Here is a 17,721-nt window from a genome sequence, read left to right on the forward strand (position 1 = left end):
GAGTTGAATTGCGTTGCGTTGTGTAGCACCGCGTTGTGTCGTGGTGTTGGTTGCAGGTGCTGACAGCGGATTCAAGATTCAAGATTCAAGATTCAAGTCAACGCTGTGCTATACCGAGCCTTTGTTAATAGTTCAAAAAGAAAACGAAAATGCACTGTAAACCGTGTGTCGCAGCCATATGTACGAAGAGGTGCGTTGAATTAACTTGTTCATCAAAGTAAAGTTTCGAAAGCAAAGACCAGAGCAAAGGAAACCATCACAAAGCTCGCAACGGTTCTTCTATAAACTAGCCCTACATTCTGCTACTGAGTGAGCTTTTTAGCAGGCGGCTGGCCGGACCGGGGCTCTGCTAAGACCATCTCGTCTCATCAATCGTCCCGGAGGAGAATCTGTCGATATTCCCCATGGAGGAGTAGAGGGTCCCTGCCAGCAAACTACGAATGGGTCTTACAGCGCGCAGTTCGGGCCTGTCATCCGTCGAACCATTCTCTTCTTGCTCAACGTTCCGTCCCGAAACCCCGGCAATACCCCACACTTTTCCATTTGGAGCAAGTGATGGGTGCACGGCTCTACGGGCCATCGTCCGTCTACTGGTGACCGAGATGCCAGAGAACAAAAGAAATGGCCACATGAGACTTGTGAAGGGGCAACTTGCATGATAAAAATCGGGCTGAGGTTGATTATCAGACTTGAGTTAATTGTCTATATACCATTTAACGTTAGATACTATAATCAATAATCCATGCCCCTCATGTGACATGTTGCCACATAGCTTATCCATCATCATTACTATGGTATTTCAGATGGATCAACCACCGGGAACATGATGCGGAAAAGCAATCAAACAAAACCTTGCAAAGAATGTAACACCCAGGAATTTCGGATTCCCCCATTAGTATTGGCGTTGAATATGTCAATATCAGTATGCATCTTCAATCTCATCAATGGCAAATAGATTCACATTATCCATATCGAGTCAACCACTACGGCTAATCTCTGGCGCTTGTTGGAGCGTCCATTGGGACAGACACAGCAAGCTGAGACTTTCGGCAGAATTAATTAAGTGGTGGAAAGCGGCCGGCCCGCTGTGCCTGTTTAACTGAAGCAGTCCAGAAGCTGGGCAAGTCGGACAATGTCAACCCGACACCAATCCGAAACAGTGGGCACAGTTGCGGCAAATCGGGCCCAATACTCCCGAAAAGTGACAGAATTGGTTTGGATTGTTTTATTTTTGTTCCAACTACCTATGTGCGGCAGCAATACTATACTCGCTACGAGAATGCAATCATACGCTAATCATTTAATCATACAGATATCCATAACAATAACTCCCTCAAGCCAGGTCGCTCACGGAGGATCAGGAAACCATCCGAAACGCTTTACAGGCGGGAGTGCTTGGGCTTCCAGCCGTCCTCTGCGGCAATGAGCTCAGCAGCCCGCTCACCGCAAGCAAGCACCGTCACCATGGGGTTGATAGTAGGCATCTCGGGGAAGATACCGGCATCGACAATTCGGAGCTTATTGATGCCGCGAACCTTGAGCTCAGGGTTGACAACAGCCATCTCATCCCGCTCGGTATCACCCATCTTGGTGGTACCGGCAGGGTGGTAGACAGTGTGGGCGACGCGACGGGCATACTCGCTAATCTCCTCGTCGGTCTCAATCTTGGGGCCAGGGGCAACCTCCTGCTTGAGCCATTCCTTGAAGGGGCTCTGCTGGGCGATCTTACGAGCGGCCTTGATACCATGAACAAGAGTAGCCGCATCGTAACCCTCGGGATCGGTGAAGTAGCGGAAGTCAAGAGCGGGCTTGACAGTAGGGTCAGCAGAGGTCAAGTAGATGCGACCACGAGAGCGAGGACGAGGAATGTTGGGTGTCATGCAGAAAGCGTAACCATCCTTGACCTTGGGGTATCCAAGACGCTCTGTGTTGAGGTGGAAGGGTATCTGGTAGCAGTGCATCATGACATCGGCAGCATCACCGTCGTTGCCGGCGGCATTCTTAGGCTCACGTCGAAGGAAGATACCTGCATCAGAGTCCATGGTGGTCTGGTTGGCAGGGACAGCCTTGTTCAGCTCCCACATGATGATGGTCTCGGGGTGATCGAGAAGGTTCTCACCAACACCGGGGATGTCCTTGACAACGGGAATGTTGAGAGACTCAAGCTGAGCCTTGGGGCCAATACCAGAGTGAAGGAGGAGTCTAGGTGTATCGACGGCACCGGCGCAAAGGATAGTCTCCTTGCGAGCATGGAGAGTGTGCTTCTCGCCGGACTTCAAGGTAATGTTGATGCCTGTAGCGACATCGTTCTCGACAAGGACCTTGGAGACATGGGCCTCGGTAAGAACCGTCAGGTTGGGGCGTCGCTCATCGCCTCGGAGGATAGGGTGGATATAAGCGACGGAAGCACTGCTGCGGTGGCCGGTGTCGGGGTTGTAAGAGACGGAGAAGAAGCCGGCACCCTGGGTCAATTGGCCCTTCTCTGAGATCTCGTGGTTAAAGTCGTGGATGATGGGAATGCCCATGGCCTCGGAGCAAGCCTTGACCCAGTCCTTGGTCAACTGGTTACGGTGACGGGGGTGGACGGGGTTCAGCTGGTTGCGCAAGTTGTCGACACTGCGCATGACGGTTTCGAAGTCCCATCCCTTGCAGCCCTTGGCGACCCAGCGGTCCATATCGTGGCGGAAGGGACGGAAAGAGATCAGGGTGTTGTGCGAAGAGCAACCACCGAGGACCTTGGCCCGTGAGTGTCGGATATGGCTGTTGCCATTAGGCTGCTCAGTTGTGGGGTAGTCGTAATCGAGGTCACCACCGAGGAGAGACAACCACTCTCGAAGGTTAAGAACATTGTTAAGACCGAAGTCTGAGGGACCACCCTCGATGACAAGGACCTTGCGTTCAGGGAGGTAAGCAGAGAGACGAGAGGCCAGGACACAACCAGCTGTGCCACCGCCCACGATAATGTAATCGTAAGCAGAGCTGGCGGAAGCGGGAAGAAACTCGGTAGTCATGTTGAAGGTTGGTATAAGTAGATGTAAGGCAGGTGGTAGGTAGGTATAGTGTAGGATGGATGTTTAATGAAGGTGTATCCAAGATGAGGACTCAACTCAAGCAGGAAAGGGGTATCGAATGAAGTTGAGAAAGAGGAGCTGAAGAGGAATGAGATACGACTCAAGACTAGAAAAGGTAGAGCTCTTGTAGTCGAGAGTCGAGGCGATCAACATGTTTTTGAAATGGACGACCATCAGGTGTAGGTGGGGCCCCAGATCGCGAAAGGGATCTCGGGGACTGTATACAGTGTCAATTGGTTTTGGCTACATGGTGCCAAGCCAGGACTCGATGTACTCTCATGGCTGCACAAAGTAGCGTCTGGTGGGCGAGACATGATGTTGATTGGTTCGAGGGACGAGCACACGGCTATGCAGCAAGGCTCGTGTGGTGGGTGGATCAAAAACACTACCTCAGCCAGCAAGAAGGCGAACGGCGACGGCGAGGACGAACTAACGTAGCGAGTCCAGGGAGAAAGCTGGTTTGGCCATCAAAGTTACAGGAACGAGGCTAGCCGCAGCGGGGTCTTGGCCGGTGAAAACGGGCCAAAAAAAATATACCGTCAAAGATGAAAACATGTTCTGCGGTCTTCACCGACTTCGGGAATCTGTATTTGGTGATACCGAAGTTATAATCCTGTAATGTCCGTAATCCGTATGACGTGGTGTATTTGTCTTTGGATCAATTGTCTTACTGTCGCGTAGGAACTGATAGGGCAGACAGGACAGGGTGATTACCTACCTATCTTGGTGGTAAATAGCTTGTTTCCTAAAAGTTAATTTGCCCTGTCAGGTCAGTCCCTGATAGCTCTGCACAATCTGACAACACATATCGGGGAACGGTCATTCGCTGAAAAAACTCTGTCGCTGCACTCTATTCGACACTCATACTGTCCTGACGCCTCAGCCGCGACACGAGCGTTGACTTTTGCAAGCGTTTATCTGAGAGTTGCTGGGTTGAACGGTTCAAGGTGGGGCCGTTCTGACGGCGAGAAATGGAGTAGAGAAATGGGGACCCGGATCCGGATCACAGCAGGCAGGCAAGGAAGGCGCCGACTGAGTCCCAATTTTTCCCTGTTTGCCGCATGTACCGCTTCAAGGTAACTGCGGTAGGTAAAGGATGAATTGACTTTTTTCTTCCCCAGCCAACCCTTTCTTCTCATACCAGGTTAGTAGGGACTTGACTACCTAGGTACTAACATATTCCATCTTCACCAGGCATAACAAAGGTACCAACATACTCTCACCCTTTGAATCCCTCAAGATACGGACAGACGGCCCAGCACAATCACGGACGGATGCATGGCCTCGGTTACCGGTGCCGATAATACTGTCAGCTTTCCGAATAAATGCACGACAAGTTCCTGTTCTGGTTTCGTGCGTCCATCGTTATCAATAAAAATTCGCTTGAATCCCACCATGTTGGTTACCGTACATGTACAGACGACAGGTAGGTACCCATTATCTGCAGGGACGGTTCGGTTCACCACTAAAACCCCATACATAGCCATCCCTGCTATGTGCCGTGGAGGAGGATGCCAAGTTTGAAGTGTTGCTTAGCATACTAATTAGGTAAAGCGTGGTTGGGGTAGCATATGCCCGTCAGATCGATATTCTCCAAAGATCGAATTTGAGCTATGGGTGATTGGATACTTAGACTAAACAGTGCGCTCCGCAGAGTTTATCGGTCCCTTGGTCGTTTCTTTTCCTTCTTCTATTTTTTCTCTCCTGCTCACATGCTTCATCCGGTATATCCGGGCAGTAGGACCAATGTGAGAGAGCTGTAGGTTTTAAGGGTAATACGAGTGATGGAATGGGATCGTGCTCATTATCGCCATCATAACAAAGTCTTTGGAGCTAATTCATCAATGGCAAATGACACTGTCTTGTAAAGATAAAAGGTTCAGAAGCTCGGGCTGAACGAAGCTCCAGGTGTGGTGTGGTACTGCCAGCCTACCTTAGTCGCCTATAGCTACCTGTAGCTACCTCGACAATGACGTGAACATACCCACAAGATATCCACTCTGCAGCCACTCAGCCTTGGCGTTGTTCGGCAATGTCTAGACTCTAGACTCTGACAGTCTGGATGGATAATCTTTGCAAGCGAGCTGAGAACTGGGCTCTTTTTGCTGTGTTTGAACTGTCATTCGCAGTAGAGATTTCTCCTCCAGTTTTTCTGCACAGCGACGACTACACACAATACAATGTAGATACCTAGTTGGTGGTCTGATAATCTGTATTCTCATCGCGCAGTAATACACTCGCCCACTCCGTCCTCAGAGGATTCGCGACACTATCCTAGGTGGTTGGTCTTTGCAACTCATAAACATGTTTCAAGCATTGCTCGAGTCATGCTCTTTCTATCTGCTACGTCTGCTTGCATAGTAGTAAGTATCCAGACTCCAGAGTTGACCATCTTTTCACGTTGCACAAGGCGCCATAAACGCAAAAACAACTGTTACAAGACCGTTACTAGAATGGAAACGAAGGTATTGTCCTACTCTTTTGTGCTGCCCTTCGTCTGTCATGTTGGTTGAATAGGTAGAAACCGTTGCACAGTACTGCTCACGATACTCGGCTGTATTCTCATTGGCTAATCAGCTCTACCGTGTTTTCACAGTATGACTCGGGCCCACGTCATTGTAGCTTTCTAGATGAGGAAGGTACCCGGCATCAGTTAATAGCGGGTCTTGACGGCACTTGCATGTTTGCACCTGCTATCATCCCTACAGCCTTTATTATCTCACTTACACCCATCCCCACATACTACAATAGCACGTTCAGATCCAGATCCAGACGATTCAGAGTACCTTCATACCCTTCTGATCTTACTTGCCTTACTGTTACTGTGATTGATCTCATATCTTTCTTCCTCTCTACTTGGTTCCGTGATCTTACTTCCATCTTACTCACTCAAATTAAGCTACAATGACGTTCCCATCCGATATTCACACTTTCCACTCGGGACGACCTCAGCCCGATTCATCGTCAAAAGCCAATACTTTTGTATCGGTCGATCCAAGCAACGCAAAACCCCTTGCAACTATCTACACCACCACCCCAAAACAACTCAACCAGACAGTCGCAGCTGCCCAAGCTGCGTTCCCTGCCTGGTCCCAAACTCCAGCTCCTCAACGTGCTGCCATTCTCCTCAAGGCAGCCTCTATCCTACGCAAGCGCAATGATGAGCTTGCATTGACCGAGACGCTGGATACTGGCAAGCCTTGGTCAGAGACGTCGACCGTAGACGTTGTAACCGGCGCCGACGTTCTCGAGTACTACGCACACATGGCCGCAGGCAGCTTTCCTGGCCAAAACACTCGTCTTCGCCCGGACGCCTTTGTCCTCACAACCCATGAGCCCCTAGGCGTTTGCGCTGGCATTGGTGCTTGGAATTATCCCATTCAGATCGCTCTCTGGAAGTCAGCGCCATGCCTGGCTGCTGGTAACTGTATGGTCTACAAGCCCAGTGAGGTCACACCCCTTCATGCTGAAACACTCGCCCAAATCTACATTGAGGCTGGTGTCCCTCCAGGAGTGTTCAACGTTGTATACGGCGATGGTATCGCCGTAGGTGCACCCCTCGTGGCTCATAGTGGCATTGCCAAGGTGAGCTTCACTGGTCAAGTAAGCACAGGCAGCAAGGTTGCCAGCCAAGCAGTCACAGATATGAAGGGTGTTACTATGGAGCTGGGAGGAAAGAGCCCGCTCGTTATTCTGCCTGATGCCGACGTCGAGGACGCGGCCGACACCGCCATGGTCGCCAACTTCTTCTCCACCGGTCAAGTGTGCACCAACGGAACCCGTGTGTTTGTCCCAGACACGCTTCTCTCCCAAGTGGAGGAAGCCATTGTCCAGCGATGTCGAGAGGGAATCCGCATGGGTCTGCCACGAAAGACCGAGACCAACTTCGGTCCCATGGTGAGCGCCGCACAACAGGAGAAGGTCAAAATGTACATTCAACACGGTCGCACAGTGGACAAGGCCAAGGTTCTATTCGATGGTTCTCAAGAGGCCAGCATGCCACAGCCAACTTCTGACGGCTTTTGGGTTCACCCCGTTGTCTTTACCAACTGCACTGACGACATGCGCGTGACGAGAGAGGAGATCTTTGGTCCAGTTATGTGCATTATGCCTTATAAGACACAGGGACGCCCCCGCCAAGAGTGGCTATCAGACCTCATCGCCCGAGCTAACGATACCCCAATGGGACTTGCTGCTGGTGTTGTCTCTTCTGACGTCGGCTTGGCACATGAAGTCGTTCAAAAGCTCGACGCTGGTATTACCTGGATTAACACTTGGGGCGAATCTCCCGCGGAGATGCCTGTTGGAGGCTGGAAGATGAGTGGCATAGGCTTGGAGAACGGCCATGAGGGCATCTCAGCCTATATGAGGACAAAGAGCACATTGATCCAGCTGGGTAGGGGAGCCTGCAAGGGTGTTTTCTCCAAATTATAGAATGATAGCATATGTTACTTTAAAATGATACCTACTTTCGCGTTCCAACAAAGGGAAGATATCATGTGCTTGACATTTATACTATGTAGATTGCAGATAACCCATTGCGGTGCCTGGCCTTCGTTGTCTGTCTATCGGTAAGCTATACTCTACCACTCCAGGTGATAGTTCGAGGCAGCGCATATGCGAGAATGACAACAGTCCCACGGTTCAGAGACGTTATATCCTTTGTCATTACTCAAAGATGAGAAGAGTTTGGCGGAATTAACAGTGGATTAACAGTCTATCAAACAGAAATACAAGATAACATTCTGGCTATGTGACTGGTTCCAGGTAGGGTTGGTATTTTACACATAGCCTACTAGCCTACCTCCATTACTTTTAAACTAACTATTCTGGGTATTCTGATAATAGCCTCCTCATAACTATAGCTTGATCCTTCCTTTTAACAAAGGCAATGCCTTGTTGTTCTGATTAATCACCAGTAACACATGTTCATTACTTGTTATCATTACCTCAAGTCCCCCTAGAGCGTCTGCGTGCCCCCTGTGACTCTGCAATACCTTCTTTGCTCTTGAGTAGTACTCTAGAGCTAGGTAGTTTATACCAAGAAGCTGGTAAAGGCGACCCAAGTTGTAGTAAGCCTCTGCCTTGTTTTGACTGCTGTCTTGGACAGAGCCTGAGGAGCCTAGTTCGGCATAACGCGACAAGAATGACTGGCCCTGCAGCAGTAGGTACTGACGATTAGTTGATTGGCGTTTCAATCCATAGTGAACATACGCCAGACCAAGGCTTAGATTCACCATGGGATTGTCGGGATCCAAAGCCCGAGATCGGAGAAAGTATCCTACGAAATGTTAGTCGAGGTACGCTGGGACAGGCACAGTTACTTACCTAGAGCATACGTATAACTTGTTGAAGTAAACAGAATATGCCCGTATAGCATCAGCACGCAGGCATCCAGCGATGGCTCTTTCTTCTTGGTCAAATCTTCGTTGGACTCGCTTTCGCCATAGGCTTCATCCATGGCTTTGATCTGACGGAGAATGTACTTTTGCGCCGGTCCTGATGTGTACCAGGACACAGGAGATTGGCATAAGTTTGATACGAGAGCAAACATGCGGTACGAATCAGAGGTTGCACCATCCCGCATAAGCTGGCGAGCAGTTGCGATACACTTTTCCTCATCGCTTGTGTAAATAGCACAAACTACAAAAGTTAGTATCCTTGAAACGTTGTAGCACTATTTACTTACCACTCCATGCAATATGAATGATAAACCCGTGCTCCGGAGCTTGGAATGCAGTTGAATCTCGAGCAGCCTCACACACTTGATAAGCTTCGTCCCGCCGATGTGCGATAGCGAGACCGATGGCATAATCAAGAAATAGATCGAGCCAGTTGTTGAATGAAATACCTCGATGGCTCTCGAGATCTGAAGAACCTGCTTCTCCATTTCCGTTGTCTGGTTGAGGTGCGAGGGCTGTTCAAATTTCAAAGTCAGTACGTGATATATCCTGAGGGTTCAGCACACTTACTTCTCGCTAATCTCTCGTACATCTGAGACAATTCGTTCTGTGGTTGGCCTGCTTCTTGCTGTTGCGTGTGATTCTTTGGTCCTAAGAAATGCAAATACTTATCCCAAGTATAGAATTTCTTGATTGATCGGAAGTCGTCCACAAGTTCTTTTGAAGACGCCATCCACTCTGGAACCAAATCTTGACAACCCCCTTTAATCTTTTGCCGGAGATCTTGGACAATCTCGTACTGTTCTGCCAACTTTACGGCACGCGCCTGTTCCTCTTGTCGTCGTTTTTCTGCACCAGCTAATCGCTTTGGTCGGTAGCGTCTCGTAATGAGCCGCTTTCCAAAAGCATCTGTCCTTCGAGGAACAGCTTGGGTTCGTCGTGGAGCTCGGCGGCTGGGCTGTTCAGTTGCCGTGCTTGAGTCTTGGCCGCTTTCATTGTTGTGATCCCGGTCCCGGATCTCTCGAAGAGCCATTGCTTCAGCTGCCAAGATAAGAGCCTCTTCTTCCTCTCTTGCTTTTTCATACATGTTGGCCAGTTCGATACGCGCATCAATGTTGTCTTCATCAGCATCAATCGCAGCCAGAAAATACTCCTCGGCGGTTGCATTCTCGCCAATAGCAGAATGACATCGTCCTAGCTGCAGGAGGATTGTTGCATCAACATCGCCGGGTAAGTCGCGAAGTACGTGGTAGTACGAGATCGCCAATGGGGTGTGACCACGATGAGCCAATTCCTCTGCAAGATCAAAAGTCAAGAAGGGAAACTCGTTGGCGAAATCTCTCGTAATGACGGACTCAGGATCAAACCACCACAGGTGTTTCTATCGTATTATTAGTATGGCTTCGTTTGTAACGCTCTGGCTGCTTACCATGGCTTCTTCCTCATCCCCAAGTCGAAATCTGTAAATCGCCAGACGGGCACGAAGGTCCAAAGGAAATGACCGGCCATACATGTCGGTGCTCCAGAGCCCAGCTCTGAATTCTGGAACACCTGCTCGTCTTTCATCATCCATGTCCCACTCACGGTCATCGGAGTGCCAATTATTCCAGTACTCCTCGGACTCTCGTCCCAGAACCCATCTAGCCAGCGCCTTCGCCTCTTGGATGGCATCCTGATAACGGCCGGTTGAAGCAAACAACTCCACGTAAATTCCGATATCAGTCCACGGTGACTCTATCCTCTCGAGGCTGGTTTCTTTCTTCTCGTGGTCAAAGAAACGCTTGTAGGCTGCGATTGCGCTCGGAACAGCTGCTTCTGCTTGTTTGTTATCAACGCAGGCTTCTGCAAGCTTTCTGACAATTTCAAGGTCGTAAGGACGATGCTTCAACACAACCTTATAGTCGGAAATAGCAGCAGCAAGATGACCTTGCCTGTGACAGACCAGACCCTTGCCTAATCTTGCGTCCAGGTTTGTGTGGTCAGCGCGTAGCGCGGCAGAATAACAAAGTCTTGCGGTATTGAGATTTCCGGCCTCATCGTCGCTAGTATTCTCCAATGCGAATGATGCACACCGGAGCCATCCGTTGACATCTTTAGGGCGAAGGTGGGCAGCGTAAACCATTGCGGATAGCGACTTGCTCATATCGCCCTGTTCGCCAAAGATGGAAGCCAAGGTTGTCCATGCTTGATGTGTTTCTGCATTGATTCTGATGACTTCAAATACAAGGTCCAGCGCTAGCGAGTAGTCACCACTCAAGAAAGCTTGATTCACCTTTGACAGTCGCGCTGTGATGTCGCCTCTAGGTTTGGCTGCTTTTCGCGGGCCTCGAGTTCCCTTCCCACGTAGACCAGAGCGATTTGCCGAGGGCGGGACAACTTCGTCGCGTTGCTCATTTATAAAGTTCCTCACAGTCTGGTCAAATTTGGCAATATCATCCTCCAACTCCTCCAAGTCAGAGTCTGCATCAGAAGTATTCTCGTGTTGCCTATCTCAAATCAGTATGTGATTTCTTGCCATTCATGAAAACCAGGAATACTAACCTTTCCATCATATCCATATTTACATCCCCTGACATATTGCATATCGGTATTTTGAAATTCCGACGAAGCTGTATTGTTGATGCTGTTGATTTGAAGTCGGCGATGGGTATGAACGATTGGTGTTAAGACGTGGCGCATGTCTTGTGGCTCAGTCACTGGTCACGTGCTTCGCCAGTCTGCGCCAGACCCATAATCTTTCTCCGATAATGAATACCTGTAACGAGTGGCGTGAATTACAAGGGATATTTTGATGGGATGTCTGAGAACTTCCGTGGAACATTGGTGAAGATGCGCTTTCCTTTTTACAATAGAGTTTGTTTCACAGTGGAACCTTACTTCAATGCTTGCATAGTCATCCGATGTTAGGTAGCTTTTTACCTCAGAGTCCCCAGTAGGATCGGCGCCCAGGTACCCGATTGCTCGTCTCTTGTTACTTGAGCCGTTTAGCCCAAGGCTCGTAATCAAGGGTCTACAAGGTCCATCTATGTACATTATGAAACAGGTGCCGTCAGCCTAAATCAGGAACTCGTAGCAGCATCTGAAAGTTCACGGGTTTTGCAAGTGGATGCTGGAATAAATAAACAGTTTATTGCAAATAAGACACAAGACGTTACTATCAACTCATCACGTCGCGATAACTCTTTGTTCTCACGCTCGACTATTGGTCTACGTTGCGCAGGTTGACCATGGTCTTCCTGAGTTACAAAGACGAACAAGCCAAGAACTTGAAAGAAATACAGCACCATCTGAAAGAAAACAAACCACCCCACAATCCACTTTTGAAGGTCTCTATGTGTGCATGCCCGGTCACGGTGTTTCTAGCCCAGTTTTCCATCGGCTTTGGCTTCTGTGAGGAAGTTAGTATATCTTGTTGTTAGACAACAGATTATTTCAAAAGCTTACCCTTGACCTGCTCGAAGACCTTGAGCATCTTTCGGCGCGCACCGAGAGCGTTCACGCCGCGCTCCTCAAGGGCCTTGTCGTCTAGCTCAATGAGATCCGTCCACTTCATGTCCTTGAGATTGTCGGTGTATTTGTGAAGACGAAGACTTCGCAGCCAGCTAGGGATGTCCTGTAGAAGGGTTGGGTCGGTAGGATCCTCCGGGGGCTTCGAGCTGCCTCGACGCCCACGGGGAGATCGTCCACGGACCATGTCAGAATGGTCTGACAGATAACCCTCATGGCCTCCCATACCAAGGCTACCCATGTTGACAGATTGCATGCCAGCGCTCAACAGTGGCGATGACACATCATATGCGCTCAGGAAGCCATTGTTTTGCGGTGAGGTGAAAGGGGCCATGTGAGCAAGGCCAGGTTGCATGGCGAGCCCAGGAGAGCTGGGACGAGAACGCTGGCCACCCATACCGAGGCTCTGCTGCGCTTGTAGAGCCATGATCTGCTCCCGGCTGAGTACTTGTCCATGCTCGTTAATCATGACTACATTAGCATTCGGCATATTGATGCCAGGCTGGGGACCAGTAGGCACAGGGTTTTGACCCGGTGTTCCGTCATTGGATCTAGCACGACGATACTTTCGTACATCGTCAAGCGCGAACCGGTTGTTGACTGTCGACAGGGCCGCAAGCTTCATGGCTGTGGCATTAGCAACCATGTCAGCTTGGTTGCCACCAGTGGCAGCTGCATTGAAAGTACTGGTCATTGGTGTGTTGACCATGGAAGCCCAGTTACCGCTGCCAGCGTTGTAGGGTGATAGCAAAGGCAGATCTGCAGGAGTTTTATCAGGGGCATTGAGGGTTGTTTGCTGGATCGTATTGTTGCTCGACAACTGGGGACGGGGTGATCGAAGACCACCTGAAGGTGTTGGCTGCACGAATTGGCCCATTGGTGTCTGGCTAGACGATGCTTTGGCAGAGGTGTCTCCGTTCCCGCCACTGTTCCAAGGCGACGAACCAGCAGGCCCGGCATCACGACCATCCTGGGGCGCACTGATGGAAGGGGCAGCCATGGATGATCGATGATCCAGAGCGATGCTGTTGCGGTTCGATGAAGGTGGGTTTCCAGTCTGCTGGGTGAATTTGGCCTTCTCGGTCGCGATAGCAGCTGCGGCGTCGGGGAACATGGCACTGATGGTTGTGGGATCGAGTCCGGAGTGTCGTTTGGTCGATGGGGCGATGACCGAGCTCCGCGCCATGGAGTTGCGGGCAGAGTCGACATTCAGTTTGTTCATAGCATCACTAAGACGGTTGGACATGGGATCTGCGGTTGTGTTAGACATGATGCAAGTTCGATTTGGTATCTTTCATACCTTTGTCGAAACTAGCAGGAGAGAGGACCCCTGATAGCGGATGATTCTTGCCCATCTGTTGGAGCACCTGGATGAAGAAGCGAATTTGGACTTGGGTTGTCTGTTGCAGCAAAGCATACAAGGCAGCAGTACGCTCGGCCTCGCTCAGGACACGGAACCATTGCTCGATGGCGCTGAGCTCGTCCTTGAAATCCTGATCGAGGGTCGCGGCAGCCATCTCCTCCAGTGTCGTCTCGTACTGATCGATGTCGGCAATCCATTGCTGAGCAATTTTGTCCTGAGAGTCTGACTCGGCATTGTTCGGGCCAAGATTCTGCTGAGCCTGACCGTAAAAGTCTGAAGACGGTCGAATGCGGCTGGACGGAGAAGGGCCAGTGAGTGATGCCATGTCGGCTGAGGCGCGAAGTGAGTGTCCGGAGCCAATAGCTCTCGAAGAAGGCGGTCGCAAGGTCGAGGTGTTGTTAGCCTCGGGAGTGCTATTCCTGTTTCCGATGACGTGGTTTCCAGACATGTTGTGCATTATCGGGGGTAGGTTAAAGTTAATAAGGTCGTAAGGGCAAAGCGCGCGGAATATGATAAAACGTGACAAGAATCGTCTGTCGACTCCTGCAGTGACCGGCTGACCTCAAAGGAGCTTAGACTTCAAGCAAGGCAAGAAATTTAGAACATTAGCCAGGCGATGGACAGCGCTGCAGATTTGTTAGACGACGTTCGTAAATAGGGATTGAATGGAAGGTTTATTCCATTCCATCAGACGACGACGACTTGGAGAAAGCAACGGCGGGAGGGGTGGGAAGGGGACAGTCGTACCGAGTATACAAAGGTATAGTAAGTTGGTGGGCAAAGAAAGGACGAAGTCTGCTTCCAGGCAGGCCACAGTATTCCTGATTAAATCCCGCCGTTGTATAAAGTAACGGACCGTCGTCCTTTAGCGATGAACTCGTCAAAGGACAGTGGGATGGTCGTGAGCAAAAGTTAGGATTCGTGTTCCTCTCTTCACAGCGAAGGCCTCAGCCCCTGGGCTTACCCAAATGGGACCACCCACCGTAAAGGGCCCACAAGCCTATCAGCGATGGAAAAAAGACCATTAATCCTTGTCTTTATGATCGGATTTACATCGATAATACACAGTTGCCTGAGGCGCTCGAGGGTTTATGGTGGCAAAAGCGTCGTAGGATGGGAGCTTGCAGTTGCAATGACATGGAACAATTTAGTAGAAGAAGCAGCTGGCTAGTAGCTGTTTGTTATCTGTAGACACTTACATAGGCACTTCCTAGGTGCATAGAGATAATTTCCCGTAGGTATATATGATAGATAGCATTTGAGATAGCATCAAACAAGCAGATAGATTGATGTACTACCTCTTACGGCCTGTCGACCAGAAACGCTGGTAATTATGGAATTAAACTGACAACAAAGATATTTCGATTTTTGAAGTCTAATGTTGACTTTTTAGGAAGAATTTCATCAAGTCAATTCGTGTTACAGCTCCTGTAATAGCGCTGACTTGTGTAAAGGCGAACACAACACCAGTTGCTGTCGCACCAGCGAGATGATTTCACTAGGGCATCACATGGCTGAACCCAATCCAATGAATCGCCATACGTGCCATGATACAGGAAAGGCACAAACACAAACAGCACTTCACCAACAAATATACTTGTAGAACTGGGACTTGCAGCTTGGAATTCAGGCAGTAGTTTTCGGTATTCTACCTCATGTTCCTGGAAACCAAGCAACATGCTTTACTCGGGACCGTCACAGCATCGTTCGCCGAGACGTACGTATCGACATCCACCACCTTTTTTGGTCGGGCTAATCGTATGGTATTTCCATCGTTCATTTGCGCAGGTTCTATCGTGTGTATGCCGTAACCGAGCAATGCGAATGCTCCAAATTGACGCCTCAATATTCCTTTGCCGGGTGCTTAGACGACCTCGCGCTTGCCCTCCTTAGCCTCTTTCTGTTAGGGTTGTTAGCCAGCTGTTCAAATCCGTGGTATCGTTTTTGATCGGAGGTGCGGGCGTACCAGGGCCTTCATGTTGCCGTGAAGAGCATGTCGATGGTTTCGTCGGAACTTGGGGTCGGTACCCTTGAGAGAAGGGTAACGGGAAGTCTTGGGCTTCTTGATTCTACGCGCGAGTTAGCGATCGCCCGTCATTGATGAATTTCGGTATTAAATACCCGTTCCTGTGCGCCTTGCGCGACTGGTTGTGCTGGGAGCTGTTCTTTGACTCTGCAGCAGTGTCAGTGACCTCTCATTCTTCTTCTCGTTATTTTCTGAGGCTCCCACGTACTCGCCATTGCTGCTGATTGATTCCCTGTGTCGACGGAGACGGATCACGAAGTTGCGAGGAGAAAGGTAAAATGTGCGCTGAGGAAGCCCTAGAGGGGGAAGGAGCGGTGCCCAGACCTAATCCGGTAGCCTGCACGTGCTTTGTGTCTCCACTTTTAGTCGAGGTAGGTACGTACTGGTGAGGTATCACTCGACATCACGGAACCTTACCTGTACAGGTATGAGGGGCTGCCGTGACTATTTTATTTCAAGCGGCTCTGCTTGCATACCTACCTACATGCTGATGCATTTCACCAGCTGCTCCGAATATCTCACCCAAATATAGGGCTGTGTAGGTAAACCGGCCATCAAACAAAGATAGCACACGCTGTGAGTACTACTGTGTTACACTTTATGGGAACGACAAGTGTGATGATAGATCAATGATTGCATGGCTTCTATTGATATTGGTAGAGAAACCTTAGAATTCTAGGTAGATGGTCATGTAACAAGGTAGGAAGAGCAGCCTCGACGTAGCTCACAATCACTACTAAGGTCACAGTAAAGAATTCAACGCTAATTACTGGAGAAATGTGCAAACAAAAAACACCTACCTATCCGTTTCTATTCCTCCTTTTACAAGAACCCTTCCTCAAAAGTCGGCAATACTGGTCGTGATTAGTCTTCACCAGCTGTTGCCCTAATCTAAGTGCTTGTCACAGGCTGTGCCGCAACGCTGTGAGCAGCTGCTGCCACAGCAGTCTTCTCGGCAGCCCGGCTGATTTTGCGGAGCTGAATGGACTTGATATATCGAATCAGGAGGATAAACATCAACTCAACCCTACGAGCATAAATATGTCAGCAACGGCAGTTTCTCAGCGGAAGTCATCTCATCTTACCTCTCCTTTGCTGTCATCAAAATACCCTGGACGAGAAGTCCCTTGAGAATCTGGGGGCCAATGCCTTTGAACAGCCCCAGCATGCCCTCATGTTCTATGATGAACTTCATAACCTCGACGAAACTGGTAAAGGGTTTGCCATTGCGAGCTGGAGGTGGCTTTGACTGAAGGCCAACCTTGGCCACGATCAAAGGCTGAGTAGCGATCGTCGCAAGTGCTTTAGACATAGCACCCAACACTGAAATTACGGTTAGTCTAGTTCTGGTAGAAACTCCAGATTGCAGACTCACAGAATGCCTCGCCTGGTCTCAGGCTAGCCTTGCCAGGGTACATCACTTCCTTTAGTCGTTCGTACGCGCCGTAAGTAATGGCAGGGTTCACAACAAGGACCAGGCTGGCCTTGAGACCTCGCCAAAGACCTGATACACCATCTGGGCCATCGATGACCTCCCGAGCTGTGGCCATAAGTCCTTTGCGATCACATTTGCTGGCTGTTTGCTGGCGCGTGGTAACTACTGCAACAGGGATTGTAAAGACTTGTGCAATGGCTCCTGCGATAGCACCTAGACCGAGCTCCACGACGGTAGAAGGGTTCGCGTCTGTCTTGCGTGACTTGAGATATAGCGTTCTGACAATGGTGTACCAGTAGAAGTAGGCAAAGTTGGTTGACGCAACTCCGATCAAAGAACCGTTCATACCGGCGTAGAGACCTTTGATACCGTCATCGGCAACGATTCGCGAGATGGCATCCCATGTCGAGGTGTAGTGTGGTTCGTCGGTCGGGGAAGGTTCTTTGCTAGGATCTGGCTTGATTTGAACCTGGAGACGAGTCTTGACACTGTTTTATCCATCGTTAGCATGCGCATATACTGAGCAGGAGATGGGAGATGAGGACTTACATGTCAAGAGGATAGACCAGCGCGTTGGCCAGAACAGCGCCTGTAGCGCCAGCCACGGCGCGACCCCAGGGGGAAATCTCAGGTTTCGATTGCGCAGCCATAATGCGATGATTGTCAAGTTCTTGTAGAGCAAGTAGAGACAAACTATGGCCTAGGTCTATGTCTATATCTATGCTGATGTCTTGTCGCAAGGTCGGACGTGACCTTTACATGGGCCCTGAACAGGGCATCATACCGTTATCAAAAGATTGAACGGGCCTGCGACCGGTCCAGGGCCGAGGTTCGAGTCCACCGGTCTCGGCAGATTCACTGAATCCCCGCCTGTGATTTGACTCGGAGGGCACGGCACCTACCTCGGTTAGTCTCAG

At 49.9% G+C, this 17,721-nt stretch overlaps 6 protein-coding genes across 6 annotated transcripts, besides 1 other annotated feature; 1 reads left to right on the forward strand and 5 right to left on the reverse strand.

Annotated features, from left to right (window-relative positions):
• Nucleotides 1-39: part of a microsatellite that runs on past the window's edge.
• A 1,340-nt stretch (nucleotides 40-1,379) lies between these two features.
• Nucleotides 1,380-3,011, reverse strand: FPSE_09285 (uncharacterized protein; the record flags this gene model as incomplete). The annotated part of the gene is made up of 1 exon (XM_009262402.1): nucleotides 1,380-3,011. One exon carries the CDS (start codon nucleotides 3,009-3,011, stop codon nucleotides 1,380-1,382), a length of 1,632 nt encoding a protein of 543 aa, XP_009260677.1.
• Nucleotides 3,012-5,975: 2,964 nt separating this feature from the next.
• On the forward strand, nucleotides 5,976-7,505 carry FPSE_09286 (uncharacterized protein; the record flags this gene model as incomplete). Its single annotated transcript, XM_009262403.1, has 1 exon — nucleotides 5,976-7,505. One exon carries the CDS (start codon nucleotides 5,976-5,978, stop codon nucleotides 7,503-7,505), a length of 1,530 nt encoding a protein of 509 aa, XP_009260678.1.
• Nucleotides 7,506-7,930: 425 nt separating this feature from the next.
• Nucleotides 7,931-11,031, reverse strand: FPSE_09287 (uncharacterized protein; the record flags this gene model as incomplete). The annotated part of the gene is made up of 7 exons (XM_009262404.1): nucleotides 7,931-7,975; nucleotides 8,021-8,352; nucleotides 8,400-8,714; nucleotides 8,761-8,988; nucleotides 9,044-9,854; nucleotides 9,903-10,959; nucleotides 11,015-11,031. 7 exons carry the CDS (start codon nucleotides 11,029-11,031, stop codon nucleotides 7,931-7,933), a joined length of 2,805 nt encoding a protein of 934 aa, XP_009260679.1.
• Nucleotides 11,032-11,832: 801 nt separating this feature from the next.
• Nucleotides 11,833-13,791, reverse strand: FPSE_09288 (uncharacterized protein; the record flags this gene model as incomplete). Its single annotated transcript, XM_009262405.1, has 3 exons — nucleotides 11,833-11,861; nucleotides 11,918-13,231; nucleotides 13,281-13,791. The coding sequence occupies 3 exons, from the start codon at nucleotides 13,789-13,791 to the stop codon at nucleotides 11,833-11,835; spliced, it is 1,854 nt and encodes a 617-aa protein (XP_009260680.1).
• A 1,416-nt stretch (nucleotides 13,792-15,207) lies between these two features.
• FPSE_09289 (uncharacterized protein) lies at nucleotides 15,208-15,584 on the reverse strand (the record flags this gene model as incomplete). The annotated part of the gene is made up of 4 exons (XM_009262406.1): nucleotides 15,208-15,243; nucleotides 15,310-15,412; nucleotides 15,465-15,516; nucleotides 15,578-15,584. 4 exons carry the CDS (start codon nucleotides 15,582-15,584, stop codon nucleotides 15,208-15,210), a joined length of 198 nt encoding a protein of 65 aa, XP_009260681.1.
• A 676-nt stretch (nucleotides 15,585-16,260) lies between these two features.
• Nucleotides 16,261-17,454, reverse strand: FPSE_09290 (uncharacterized protein; the record flags this gene model as incomplete). Its single annotated transcript, XM_009262407.1, has 4 exons — nucleotides 16,261-16,396; nucleotides 16,455-16,692; nucleotides 16,745-17,292; nucleotides 17,354-17,454. The coding sequence occupies 4 exons, from the start codon at nucleotides 17,452-17,454 to the stop codon at nucleotides 16,261-16,263; spliced, it is 1,023 nt and encodes a 340-aa protein (XP_009260682.1).
• Nucleotides 17,455-17,721: the final 267 nt, after the last annotated feature.

This window comes from Fusarium pseudograminearum, chromosome 3 (genome assembly GCF_000303195.2).
Source record: "Fusarium pseudograminearum CS3096 chromosome 3, whole genome shotgun sequence".
NCBI classification, from domain to species: Eukaryota; Fungi; Ascomycota; class Sordariomycetes; order Hypocreales; family Nectriaceae; genus Fusarium; species Fusarium pseudograminearum.